The following is a 14546-nucleotide window of genomic DNA, read 5'->3' as shown; positions in this document are numbered from 1 at the left end:
TGTTAACATGTTTTGACATTTCCATCGTCCAACATGGAAACTAGCAGAACAGTCCAAAGGTTTATGTGACTGGCCCATCTTGCCCCCTCCCTCTCCCTTGTACATATTTCTCATGTTCTCTCCCATACCACTTTAGTAGAACTCCTCAAGTGTAATATGTTGTGGCTTATCTCTCTTTATGATGTGCCTTCCATTGTCCTTTGTCATCCTTAATTTCACATTTTTGAAGACGGTAGTAATTCATAATTCACAGTAATTTGGCATTACTAGAGGAACACTGGGGTCAAAAAGGTGAGTTTGGGGAGCAGGGAAATAATGGGAAGATTAGAAGGATGGATTAATTTTTTTAAATGCTTGTTAACTGAAAAAACAAAAATAATAAACTATTTTTCAAAAAAAATAAAAAGATGGACTTTGTACTCAAGAAGCAATAGAAATTTCCCAAAGGTAGCCTAACTACTCTCCTCCTGTTCAGTTTTGGGTCCAGTTCACTTTCCATTTACAGTGTCTACTGTAGATATACATACTAATGGATGAACTCCATGGGTTATCTATCTAAATATATATTATAGTTTAGGTCAGTGGTTCTCAATTATTTTGGTTTTAGGACCCTTTTATACTCTAAAAAAATTGAGGACCACTTTACATTCTTAAAAGTTATCAAGGACCCCAAAGAGCTTTTGTTTATGCAGATTACACCTATTAATATTTATCATATTAGAAATTAAATTAGTACAAATTAAAATGATAAAATTAAAAATATTTATTTTTAAGCATTTAAAATAAGAATAGTAAACCTATTACATGTTGACATAAACAACAAAAATAAAAAAATTAGTGAGACAAGTAGAATTGTTTTATGTATTTTTGCAAATCTTTTTAACGTCTGGCATAAATAGAAAACAGCTGGATTCTCATATCTGCTTCTGCACTCAATCTGTTGAGCGCAAAATATTGTTTTGGTTGAAGAAAAAGAAGAAAATCTAGCTTTACATAGATATGTAGTTGGAAAAGGGAATAATATTTTAATAGGCAAATAATATCATAATATTATTATGAAAACAATTTTGACCCTGCAAATTTCCTCAAAAGGTCTTGGGAATTCTCCAGGGTCCTTAGACTATACTTTGAGGACTGCTGGTTTAGACTGCAAGCATTCTTCATCCATTCTCTTATTTTTTTCCTTGGTGGAAAGTAAGGCCAAAGTTTGTTAGGAGATTATAAATTTTATTTAGGGGGTTCATCAGTGTTCTTGGACTTGGTGCAATTAACACAGTGTTATCTACAAAATGGAAAATCAACTGAGAACCTCTCCATAACTTCTAATCTGTTAGACCTCCTCCATTATAGTGGCAAACAGGTTGGGTGAGTATACTTCTTCTTGTTTAATATTTCACTTGATATTAATTATCTATAGGGTAATCAACTAAAGTTAATTTTACTAAGATAACTTTCAAAATATCTTGTCTGATTTGCATATATGCATGGATGCCTTCTTAGTGGAAAGCTTGGTGATTTACTGTAATGAATCAAAACAAATTTTTTTATGATCAATGAAAAGTAAACATAATGGCATTGCACAATCTCTACATTTTTTTAGTTGATAGTGTTATAGTAAAAATATGGTCTACTGTGGAATATCATTTACAAATGATTGTTTCATTCCTTTCTAATGTCCTCATCAAGGATGCCATCAATGCATGTGTAGATTATTCTCATAAAATGTATTGATGAGAAGATAGGCACATCAGTAGGTAGTTATTTGTATTCTACCAGTTGCTGTGTTAAAAGTGCTCCTTATTCTGGTTTCCCTGCCCCACCCCCCACTTTCTATACTGTATAGTAAGTGAGTTTTTAAGGAGGCAATACAAAAGTGTAATAAGATTGCAAAAGTGATTCTAGAAGTCACATACAAATTGTCCCAAAGATAAAAGGAGCATAATTTTAAAACTGTATCATATATTAACTAAAATTCACATCCTGGTAGTATGTGCTGAATCACCAGAAGCCATTTAGGCACTGCCATAAGAACCCTTTGGTCCTAGGACATGTCAATCTCAGACAAGTGTCAGATATCTGCAGTAAGACCAGCAGAATATTGAAAGGTGATGTTAATTTTGAGATGATGTGGATATGTTAATTTTAAAGTTTTAAGAACAGCTTCAATATGATTTGAATAAGTTATTGAACTAAACCCAAGGTGGCACAGATAAGAGGTAATCTGTTTCTCCCAAAATCCCTATAAAAATGAGACCTGAAACTCTTTGCCCTAAGCACTCCTTCATCTCCATATTGGGCCCATGCTATCTAATGCCCTGTAATGATAATAGAATAGGAAGAACTTCCCCGCCCATTAATAGGTCTAACACATGGAGCCTGTGGTTATAGGGAGCCTATAGTCACATGGATCTCAGACAGGGAGGAGCTTGCCCGAGGAGGAGAGAAAGAGAGAAAGCAGAAGCAGAGGGAGAGCGGGCAGGAGCAGAGAGAGAGAGAAGCAAGCTGTGAGTGGGAGCAGCTGGTCCACGGAGCAGAGGGAGAAGCAAGCCATGAATGGGTGGAGGGAGAAATTTGTCTAGGAGAACTTGTTTTTGTTGGGAGGTCTGACAGAAAGAAGGTTTAAGATGTCAGTGCTCCCTGGATTAGTGATACGTATCCTCCTGGTATTCTAATGATGTCCCAAATAAATATTTTGGTTTTGCCTTTGAGAAAGAAAGTTTATTATATTTTGCCAATTTACCCTGGAAATACGCGTGCATATTCATAGCAGCTGTTATGGGTATCATGCTGGCGTTACATGCCCCTAATTCTAATCCATGGTTACCTGTGTCATTCTCTTCCTCTCTTCCTCCCCACCCTTTTCCCCATGCTGTCTGCCTTCCTTCACCACCCTAAACCATCCCCATAGCATTTGCCTCTTGTATCCCCTTTGCTGCTTGTTTCTGTACCCTCTATGCTTTAATAAAATGTGATTGCACCCCACTTCCTGCCGCCCACATGGGCTTTCTTAGCACATACCCAAAGAACTGGGTGTATCTGCCCTCATTTCATAATTTCATAAATTAATTATCAGTTCAGCTGCACTGGGAAGAAGAATAATAAGATCCCATTTTTTTAAGCCTTTGGTATCTCTCTCATCATCTTTCTTGAGAACTGATCCCTCAGTGCCCTCAAAATTGCATTGCTTCCATCACTGATCTTCTCCTTATCCACCTCATTCACTACAGCTATTTTTCCTAATTTTTTTCTTCATGTTCATTTCACTTCTTCTGGCTGCACATTTGGGACTCCAATGGGGTGGTTCCTTGGTCCTTGATAGGGAAGAGTTTCTAATAAAAATACTGGTAAGGTTTTTCCATTTTTATCTGTTTATTGACCTCCTTTCAGTTTCATCCTTACAGTTCCTTGTAATTGCTTTCCTAGATTTCTTTTTGAACTTTATTTAAGTTTATTTTTCCCTCTTCTGTTTCTCATTGTTTTATGAAGGAATGCTACTCATAATCTTCCACCGTCTTTCCCCCAAAGATTTTCCAAAGGATTTTATATTCATGTTAGGTCAATGAGGGAAAAATAGATAGGATAAACTTCACTCAATAATCGCAAAAGTTTTGCTGTGAATGCATGGTTGGTGGAGTTGTGAAGAATGAGTCCAATCATTCTGAAGAACAATTTAAAACTATGCTCCAAAGGCTACAAAACTGTGCATACCCTTTGACCCAGCAATACCACTAGGAGGTCTGTATCTCAAAGAAATCAGGGAAAAGGGAAAAAGACCCATTTGTACAAAAATATTTATAGCAGCTTTATTTTGTGGTGCCAAAGGACTGGAAATTGAGGGGATATCTATCAACTGGGAAACAAATTGTGGTACAAGATTGTAACAGAATATTATTGTGTTACAAATAATAATGTACAGAATAGTTTCAGAAAAACCTGGAAAGAACTAATTATATGAACTAATGAAAAATAAAATGAGCAGAACCAGGAGAACATTGTACAGAATAAGAGCAATATTGTAAGGATGAGAACTGTGAAAAATTTAGCTCTCTGATCAAGACAATGGCCCAAGACAGTTCCAAAGAAGATGTGATGAGAAATGCTCTCCGTCTCCAGAAAGAGAACTGATGAAATCTTGAGTGCAGATTGAAGCATACTTTTTTATTTTTCTTGTTTTTCTTTTGCATGTGTTTTCTTTTTCAACATGGCTAGTATGGAAACATGTTTTGCATGACTGTGACATGAATAATCGGCGATCATAGGGGAGAGTCTGGGAGGGAGAGAAAGAATTTGGAACTGAAAATGAATGCTAACATTTTTTACATGTAATTGGGAAATACTTAGTGAAATAAATAAAAACATATAAGACAAAAGAAAATTTTAGTGTGCGAAAGTTAAAGAGTCTGTGAGGGAGAACAGAGGGCTCTGATTTAATCAATAGCAAGAATGGAAAACTGGGAACTATGAAATAAAGCAGTGATTCCTCCCACCCCCCACTCCCAGCCCTGAATATACAGAGATAGTATTTTCTATGAGACCTGAATTTTAAGAGTTGGAAGGGACCTCAAAGACTGTCTAGTCCAACATGGCCATAAAAAGCATTCCTTTCATAACATATCCAAAAAGTGGTCATCCAGATTTTGCTTTTAGACTTCCTGTGCGGTCCACCCTCTATCTACTCAGGTATCCCAATCCACTTTGGGATAGCTCTAATTTCCAAATATCCAATTCCAGGGAGCTTAGAAAACTGAAATACTGAATTAAGCTACTATCTGACCCAGAGGAAGCAGAAAATAAAGGAAAGAGACCTAAACTTGGGAGTCAAGAGACCTGAATTCTCCTCCTGGTTATGCCACTAACTAGCTGTGTGATCCTGAGCAAATCTTGGTGGACTTTTAGTTTCCTTATCCATAAATGTAAGGGTCTAAAAAAAATGACCTCTAAGATCCCTTCCAATTCTTTCATTCTATCATTCTTAGATTAAAGCCCCACTTGGTTTGGAGCTGAACAAACATGATTTTTGCCCAGGAAACAAAGTATGTCAGACACATCTATAGGCCAGACTTATTAACCTGAAAACTGGTCAGACCGTGGCTTTAGAAGCTGCATTATAGATACACAGCCTTGGCAAGTAAACAAGCCTCCTTGTTGATCTGTTAGCACCCTATGTAGATTATACTTCTTTCTCAGAAAAGAAGAGAACGGAAATGTTAGTTGGAAGAAGAGTGGGGATGTGGAGTCAAAAGACCAGAGAATCTTGACTTTGTCATTTTCTACCTAGATGATCTTCAGCAAATCACTTACCATTTCTGGTCCTTGGTTTTCTCCTCTGTAACACAAGGAAGTTGTACTAAATAATATCTATTGTTGTTCCTAACTCTAAATTCTATGAAGACTGGTGGGCCATTTTGTGAATACTGATGCCTCTTCTATGCATTTTGGGCCAACTCCTGCAGTTCGAGGGCCAGAAAGCACAGCATTATTTAAAAGCTTTCTTTACTGAAATATAAACTTGCCCTTGGGGCAGCTAGGTGGCACTGCCCCTAGATAGAGCACTGCCCCTGGGGTCAGAAGGATCTGAGTTCAAATCTAACCTCAGATACTTACTCGTTGTATGACCTTAGGCAAGTTGCCCAAGGAGGAAAGTCCCAGAAAAGAACACACACACACACACACACACACACACACACACACACACACACACACACACAAACCCCACAAAAGAACACAGAAAACAACCCAAAAAGGATTTAGACTTCTCTATCATTTTCTTTGGGATTTTCTAGTTCAAATAAATGATAAATATTTTGTAGCCTCAAATGCCAAAACATTCATTCCCTGCCTGATAAGATCTTTCCTCAAGGATTTTTACTTTATTCACCAAGATTTATCTTTTTTGGGGGGGGGGGAATGGAAAGAGTCCAGATATGTGATGTCATCAGTGTGGGGTACTTCCTAGTATGGAATCTCCTATCCACTGCCTCTAATAAGCAGCCTGAGACACAAAAGCTAAATAACTTACCCTTGGTACATGTCAAAGATAGGACTTGATCCCAGGTCTTCTTGACTTTGAGACTGACCCTCTCTACCACACTATTTTTCTAAATTGTCTATGCCCTATTAAAAAATCTTTCTGTTCAACTTGTGACTAATCTAAGATATAACCTATGAAATTACATTTTTATCAATGCTTTTCAATGTATTTCTGGACAACTTTATCCTGTGTCACCTGGGGTGGAATGAGAGGGGGGCAGATGAGAAGAGAAGGATTTCTGTCTTTTTCAGTGTTACTGAATTTTCACTTTCCTCTTCACATCTTCTGGTTCACCTCCTTTATCAGTTATACATTTTCTTCCCTGATTTCTCCTTCTCTGACTTTACCAAAGCTCATCACTGGAAATATGGTTCATTCTTCTTGTCTACCATTACTTCTCCATTACTTTTGGGTCACTTTGATTCTTTAGATATCATGGAGCCCAAACAATTCAAAACCATACAGCCCAGGGAGAATATTTATGTAGAGAGATAGGTTTTTGAGCCTAAGTGAAGAAACTTGCCATCATTAAATCTATATTCTCCAATATCTTAATTAAGATCTTTCTATTTATTTCCTTCTTAAGCTAAAATACAGTGGAAGTCATAGCCATTTTATCAATATGCTGGTTCTGTGTTGTTACTGAAATAATGTTATAAATAAGACGCCCTTAGCTTGGGCAGGAATATTTTCAATAAAGCTTGGTTTCCGTCCCCAGAAAACTGTCTACTGTTGACTCTCTTTTATAGATGTCTCTTTTGGTTGGGAAGATCACCTTGCTAACGCAAGGGGAAATACTTTGATCTTCTCACCCACTGGCACTAAATACTTATGAAGGACCATTATTATTTTTCTAGAAGTGATCCTTCCAGACAGCAGGATAGCTAGGGCACGGTGACAGACAACTCACATTTCCCAACCACATCCTTGCTATTCTTTGAACATCTTCACCAGGCTCCCTCTGTTGCAATCCTCCATCCTTTAGAGAAACATGTACAACGTTTGGCCTGGAGATGGATTCCACGAACCTGATGTATCTGAAGCTCCCCTCATCTTTGGCTGTTTGGTTTGGGAGACTGGGGGGAATGATAGATACTAACCTTGACTCTCCCAGCACTGAGTTGAGGAGGCAAAGACTTAGATGCCGCTGTCACTCTTGCCCTTGCCTGGGCCAAGTTACCTATTGAGAATGAAAAGGAACATAAGTTGAATGAAAAACAAAGGCTATCTCGTTTTGGAAAGACCATCATACTCCATTACTGGAAAAAAATGAGGACATAGATAGAGGTTCATCAGCATTGCTCAGCTATTATAAGAGACAAATGCACAAGAACAAAGAGGGACCAAAATATAGTTGTGGCAATAAGGGATGAACATGAAAAACTGTCACTGCTCTATGATTCTCAGGATGATGTCAGGACAGGGACGTTGAAAAGAGACAGCAAGTGTGATTACTTTTCTGGGACCTCTTCAAATTTGTTCAAAAGTCCCCAGTCATCCCTGCCCCCCCCCACCCCCACCCCATAAAAGAGTAGGAAGGAAGTTAATACCATGAAATCCCTTCAGTTCTGTGCTGTGCTCAGAAGGGTATCCTTGGCCCTAAAGCTAATGAAAGATGAGAAAAATGATAAAAACAATCTCCCCTTTGAACTTTTAACTCCCAGATTTGCCTAATCCTAGTGACTTTTACTTCTCCAGATTGTAAGGAGACCCCTCTCACAATTTGCAGGCCTCTTAGGAAATCACTGCCCTCTGCACTGAGAGACCCGAAGTATATCTTTTGGGCTTTTTGTTTGTAAACTCGATCTGATCCTTATACTAAGGGATGTCACACCATGCAATTGTTCTGGAAAATAAAGACTGCTCAAGACAATAGTTTTAAAATAAAGTTGTCACGGAGAGGCACCGCTGTGAATTTTGCATGTGCGAGACACTGAAGATTTCAAAGTTTTAGCAAGTCTAGCACAAGATGTCCAAATGTTTTCTCTGGCTGTGTCTTCAGAGGCTAAACTGTGATTAATAGCACTGAAAGAACCCTTTGAAGAAGGATTGGTGACATCAAAGTCCTAATCCAGGGGTGGCAGGGTTTTGTTTTTTTTTTTTATAATGAGGGGGAAGCATTTTAACACATTTCAAAGGATTTACAGAATGAATAAACAATAGGTCCCAGCAGAAGCACCCCACACCTTTCAGAAACATAACACATAAATAAGTTTCCATTTTAATTTAAATGTAAATAAAGTGTTCACACTTCTTTTAAATGTTAAGCAGCCTGTTAGCATCAACACTCTATCTGGCGATTTCCGTTTAGAGATGGTTCATTGCTCCAAAATGCCCTTCTGAGTCTCCCTTAATGGTAACCACTAAAGAATGCACAGGAAAGAAAACAGAAGTCAAAAAGCATTTAAAAGAATTTATAACCTATAAGGGACCTGAGTGGAGATAGAAGCTGCATTCTAACTGCAAAGAACCCCTGGCAATCTCTGTGCTACCAAATTAATGAGAAAAGGAAGAAACAGTCTGAGACAATCTCAGCTGGCACATTTAAAAGGGGGTGATTTCTTGCTTCAGAGGATTTCCATCTATTTTCAAGAAAGTACCACTCACAATCTCTGTACCAATCCCCATTTAACAGAAAGGACTGGGGCAAGATCCTGAGTCCTATTTCAGAATTCAAATGTAGATCTTAGCCTGTCTCTACTGCCCTCTGCAGGTTTTAGGGTTTTAGGACAAGTTTCTGTTTGGAAGGTAATTTGTTACTTGTTACTGAAAAGAAAAATTTAACCCATAAAGGGAAAAGGGAAATTTCCCCCTTTTGAAGACTTCTAGCTATAAAAAAATATATAACTAAGTAAAATAATAAAAATATAAAAGAAAAATGCCAATAAACTAGCAGTATTACGAAGCTATTTTTCAATATAAAAAAATTCAAAGGCTTAGGAGAAGTAACCTAAAACTGAAAGTGAATCCTGCCTCTGACACTTAACTAAGTTTGTGGCCTTGAATAAGATTTTTTGAAGTCTCAGGTTCTTCATTTTTGAAATAGGAATAATAATACTTGAAATGTCTACCGCAAGGCTGGAAGGAAAAAGCATTTGAATTCTGTTAGCTTTGTTCCCCACTCCCTGTGTGATCTTGGGAAAATCAATTAACCTCTCTGTGCCTCAGTTTCCCGAGAGGGGAAATAGAGTAGGTAAAATAAAGGGATCAGATTAGAGTTCTTAAACTTTTTCTGAATCATGAATCTGTTTGGTAGTACATGGACCCCTTCTCAGAAAAGTGTTTCTAAAGGTGTAAAACAAAATACGTAAGATTACAAAGGAAACCAATTATTTTGAAATATGTATTTGAAATATATGTATATATATGCATATATGTACATATATATAATACATACATATATTTTAGAGTTCACATTAGGAACCCCCTGGGTCCCTAGCATCTGGATTTCTTCACCGCCGGGTCCATGAATTACCAAAGGGTTTGTGGATAGATTTCAAAGGGTATGGGAACTTGGGTGGGGAAAAATATATCATAATTTTCACTAACTTCTGGTTTCCTTTACAATCCTTTGCATTTTGTTTTGTGCACCTGAAAACACTCTGAGAAGGGATTCATGGCCTTGCCTGGAATCCCCCAGGCCAGAAGGATTCAGGTCGCAAAAAAAGGTCAAGAATTCCTGGACTAGATGATTTCTAAGACTTTTCAGCTCTAAATCTTGTGACTGAGATGTAAAACACGTTTTTTCTACATGCTATTTAAATGTATGTAACAATTTAATAAATGTTATTATTAAATAGCTTCTAATTAATTTTAAAAACCAAGTTTATCATCTCATCTTCCACCATCTCTGCCATCAGTCCTTTTAAGCAGTCTACTTATTTGTGGTCTCTGTGATATTGCAGAGAATGTTCTAATTTCAAACTTAATTACATTATGGCTATTACAATGTGGTTTTTATGGAAAGTTGGATTTTTTTTCTTGCATAGGAAGAACCATATATTACATTTTAAAAAGCAATATACTACAGTTTGCTCCTATCAAACCATCACATTCTTAGCCTACCAAAATGAATCTGTTTCATATTTGGTCCATTAAGGCAATTTAAAATAGCTTCAAAATATGGCAAAACTTTTACATTTATCCAACGTGACTGGGCTAGATGGTGTTAGAATCTGCCCTGCAATCTTCAGTTTTTCTCCCAACACAAAGGAAGTTTACCTAAGACTGGGGAATGAATGTTAATAGCTGGCAGGAGGTGATTACAATTGTAACTGAGGGCTTGAAAGTGGCCCACTGTCCAGTGCCAAACTAAGAATGTGGGGAATTCATTTTAATGGGAGGAGCTGTGGTTTTGTGCTGGGAGGGGTAGGAGGAAGGAAAAGAGTAAAAGGAGGTGGGAAGGGATGAGCCCTTCTCTTTTCAGCCTGGTTTAGCAGGGGAGGGGATTTAGAAACATTGCCACTGTCTTTTCAGAACAGATCATTTTTCCTTTATTTTCTTTTGGAGAAGGTTCAAGCCTCACTAAAGCCTCAAACATGACTCTTACCTCCTCTCTGAGGATGTGTAATTTCAGGGATATGCATACTTGCTCCAACCCTGCTGATTGCAATTCATCCTTGTCTTCTCGAAATCCTTTGTAGGGGGTTACTCGTTATGCTGGGGGAAATCTCTCCACATCGAATGGGAACCAATCTACCAACGGTAGACACTGTCTGGCCACTGTTATCTCTCACTGGCTGCACCTTTCTAAGTGTCTCTTTCTAAGTGTCCTTAACAGTTTTTATTTGTGTTTCCTTTAACACTCTTGGCGCTACCTGTAGAATTCCTGCTTCAGCTAAACTGAAACAAATATTTTCACTGAATTTTCCCAGGCTGAATATAAATCAGAGCTTTAAAGATTTGTGATCCGATGGTCTCAAAACATTACTTTTTAAAAGAACAGTAACTCACCACTCCTTGCTTTCTAAGCCATTAAAACTAGCAAACAGATCCTTGGCCCTGCAAACAGCCTTCCATCTAAAAAACCAGGATGTTTCACAGGAGGTAATAAAGTTTCTCTTCCCTGTTCTGTAAACAGTGAGTCAGCTTGCTCCCAGATCTCTCTTTTATTTTCACTCAGAGCCCTTTATTGCATTATGCTTCCTCCATCACCAAAAAAGAATTTTTTTCTTCCTTTTATGTACAGCATCAATTTATAAAATCTAAATTTTTCAGTCTGTCATTATTATACACATTATCTTCAGAAAGATCTAGGTAAAGATAGACCTGGGTATTAAAACTTAACTTACTCTCCATGCCCTGTCTAGCCAGGGAAGAATAACATGACAGACACATGGACTGCCATATGTTCAAGAAAGCCCAGGGAATGTTCATGGATAACATCAAGGTCCATCCAAGCAAATTCAAGGTGCCCAGAAGGAAATAAAAGCCATTAGATGCTGTTGTCAGAACATGCTGGAGCCCATGTTGTCCTTGCAGAAAAGGCATGATGATGGGATAACCTTTGACTCAATTACATTAATTGCCATAGGCACCCTGAGTCAGGACCACCAATAGCCCAATATTACTCTAGGCACAAAAAGCATGGAATAGGCAAAATGGGTGCCCCCTTTTACATAATTCTCTTCCCATTTTTTGCCCTTGATCCAGATGTTCAGTGCCCTCAATGCTGCCATCCTATTCCCACACCTTCCCACTCTACATGCCCCTGATTTGACCTATTATAACGACATTAAGCAGCCTCTTCCACGAAAATTTCTGGGTCCCTGGGGCTCCATCATTCCGACAAACTAATCCTAGGCTATCTTGTTAACCCTTAATTAACTTATTGAATGTATTAATCCACCCAGATCAAGTATAAAAGATAAACTCCTCTATTTGGAGAACATGTTATACAGTAATAGCGATATTATGAGGATGTGAAGGACTTAGCTGCTCTGATTCAGACAATGGATTCCATTGGACAATTCCAAAGGACTCATGATGAAAACTACCATCCACCTCCAGAGAGAGAACTGATGAAGTCTGAGTGCAGACTGAAGCATACTTTTTAAACTTCCTTTTTTTTGTCTTTTGCAAATGGCTAATGTGGAAATATTTTGTGTGATTTCATGTGTATAATCAATATCATATTGTTTACCTTCTCAAGGAGGATGAGGGGACAACAAAAAGAGAAAGAATCTGAAAGTTAAAATCTCAAAAAATCAATGTTAAAATTTTTTAGCATGTAACTGGGAAATATTTCATGAAATAAATAAAAATATATTGGAAAAAAAAGAAACTCCTCTGTTGGGCATTTAATACTTTTTATAGCCTGGAACCATGCTGACTTTCCAATCTTTTTACATTCTGTTTCACATTCATGTGTGTCTATGATCCAGCTACACTGGCCTACCCATAATTACTCAAATTTGACACTCCATTTCTTATCTCTTTTTTTGCCCAGCATGTTCCCAAAGCTGAAAGGCTCTTTCTCTTGGTCTCTACTTCTTAGTTTCCCTGGATTCTTTCACAACTCAATTCCAGTCCTACCTACTTATACCCAGATACCTAATCACTCGTGTGCTTTCTTCTCCCCCTTCCCAGACCCCAGTAGAACGGAAGTTTTTTGAGGGCAAGGTTCTTTTTGCTTTTCTTTGTATTACCAGTGCTTAACATTGTGCCTGACCCACAGTTAATGCTTAATAAATGCATGTTTACTGATTTGGGGGAAGGTAGGTGGGAGACAATTGGGGTGAGTGACTTGCCCAGGGTCACACAGCTAGTAAGTGTCTGAGGTCAAATTTGAACTCAGGTCCTCTCGGCTACAGGACCAGTGCTCTAACCACTGAGCTTCTAGCTGCTTGTTTACTAATTTATTAACCTAAGTGAGGTATTTGCTTTTTAACAAGAGTTACCTGGAAACTCTTTTAAATCAGCCAAAAAAACCTAATATGATCTTAATTTACACTGAGAAGTATAGTGTCCACGACTAGGAAAGGTATATGTCCTGGTCTGATCATATCTGGTGTATTGTATTCAGTTCTAGACTTCCCATTTTAGGGACACACTGATAATAGGGGAAAAAATCCAGAGGCAACCAAGATGATAAAGGGAAGAGGACAGGGAAGGAAACAAGCTTTTATTGAATACCTACTAGGTATCAGGCATTGTGCTAAGAGCTTTACAAATATCTGATTTGAAAGGAGATTATGGGAAAAATATTTAATAATTTATTATTTATTAATATTGTTTGAGCTTAGCCTTTTGTGACCAGATATTATTTAACTCAGAATGGGAAATGTCAATTTTCTGACCCTAGATCACTTCAAGAAACGCTTGAACCCCACTCAGGTCCTGTTTTGGGTTCACTCAGCTCTTAGATCCACCTAAATCACTTATTTTGGGTCCACCCACTCAGGTCTTTGGTTTTCCCAATAGCTAATTCAAATGTGGGCTCTGTAATGACTAGACTACATGTTAGAACTTCCATTCTTCACAGGGGAGCAGGACTATGGAGCTACACAACAACCAATCGATTAGAAGGATTTCTGAGGCTCAGAGCTGGCTTGACATTCCGGTGATTCTTTGTGAGTAACCTCTAGCTCAAGAGCAACCTTGAGCAGCAGCTGTAGACTCAAGACCTTACTCAGGACTTTCTAAACATGCTGGCTTTCTGTGTCTACAGGCATTTGTTCCCCTCCCCTCAACTCCCCCATTCCTCAATCTTCTTGCCTAAAAGCCTCTAAAAATTATATTATCTCACCCTTTTCCCATTCCCCTTGAGCAGCTGAGAATTCTTTCTCCCTCTCTGCTCCCTTGCAGGACTCTTTCCTGCAAGCCGTTTCTCAGACAATTAATGCTTTGTAATCTGTGATTGAACCCTATTTCATTTTACGGTCTCTCTTTTTGGGCCTGGAGTCTTCCTTTAACACTTGCGTTTTGGCTTCCACCAAGTTTTATTGAATATCTATACTTATCTGCTGGTGTACATAAACAACCAATATCTGGAAACTATCATTTTTAGAAACTCATTTCCTTTTTGGAAATGGCCACTCTGCTTACACCCTTGTGTGAACTCTACATAATGTAAAACTCACAGAGACTCAGGAGCCCTGTTTTGTTTTTTTTTTTCCAGCTCTCTCCTCTGCCAAATAACAATAAAATTCTGTCTAGAAACTTTTTTTGAGGTTTGGGGTTTGTTCTCCACTGACAAGATCATACCATATGGGGATCAGTAGAAGGAACTAGGCATAGTTAGCCTACAAGATGACCTCTGAAGTCTTTCAGCTTCAACATTCTGTGATGCAGGGTTTTGTGTCTCATTCTGTCTAGGATCTGGGTATCACTGAGAGTGTGAAGGGTGAGGCCTAGGACACTAGACTAGTCTTGGAGAATAGAGGGGCAGGGTTAAGAATTTAGAAGAAAGACAAGTTGAGCTTGAAAGTGACAGCTCTACTGCTCCCTATCCATGTGTATTTGGGTCACAGTTTCATGGCCCAAAGTTTCCTCTTCATGGCCTCAGTTTCCTCAT

General features: G+C 38.2%; 1 protein-coding gene across 1 annotated transcript in view; it reads right to left on the bottom strand.

Moving 5' to 3' along the window:
- Window positions 1-14546, bottom strand: part of MYO3B (myosin IIIB) — a 630862-nt gene that overhangs the window by 292945 nt on the left and 323371 nt on the right. The window contains exon 23 of the mRNA XM_072615711.1: window positions 7132-7211. Within this exon, the coding sequence (XP_072471812.1) occupies window positions 7132-7211 (80 nt within the window). The remainder of the gene's footprint in view (window positions 1-7131; window positions 7212-14546) is intronic.

The sequence above is a fragment of the Notamacropus eugenii genome, chromosome 5 (assembly GCF_028372415.1).
Source record: "Notamacropus eugenii isolate mMacEug1 chromosome 5, mMacEug1.pri_v2, whole genome shotgun sequence".
Taxonomy (NCBI): Eukaryota; Metazoa; Chordata; class Mammalia; order Diprotodontia; family Macropodidae; genus Notamacropus; species Notamacropus eugenii.
Note: the sequence above shows the minus strand (reverse complement) of the source record. Positions and strands in the feature narration are given on the sequence as shown.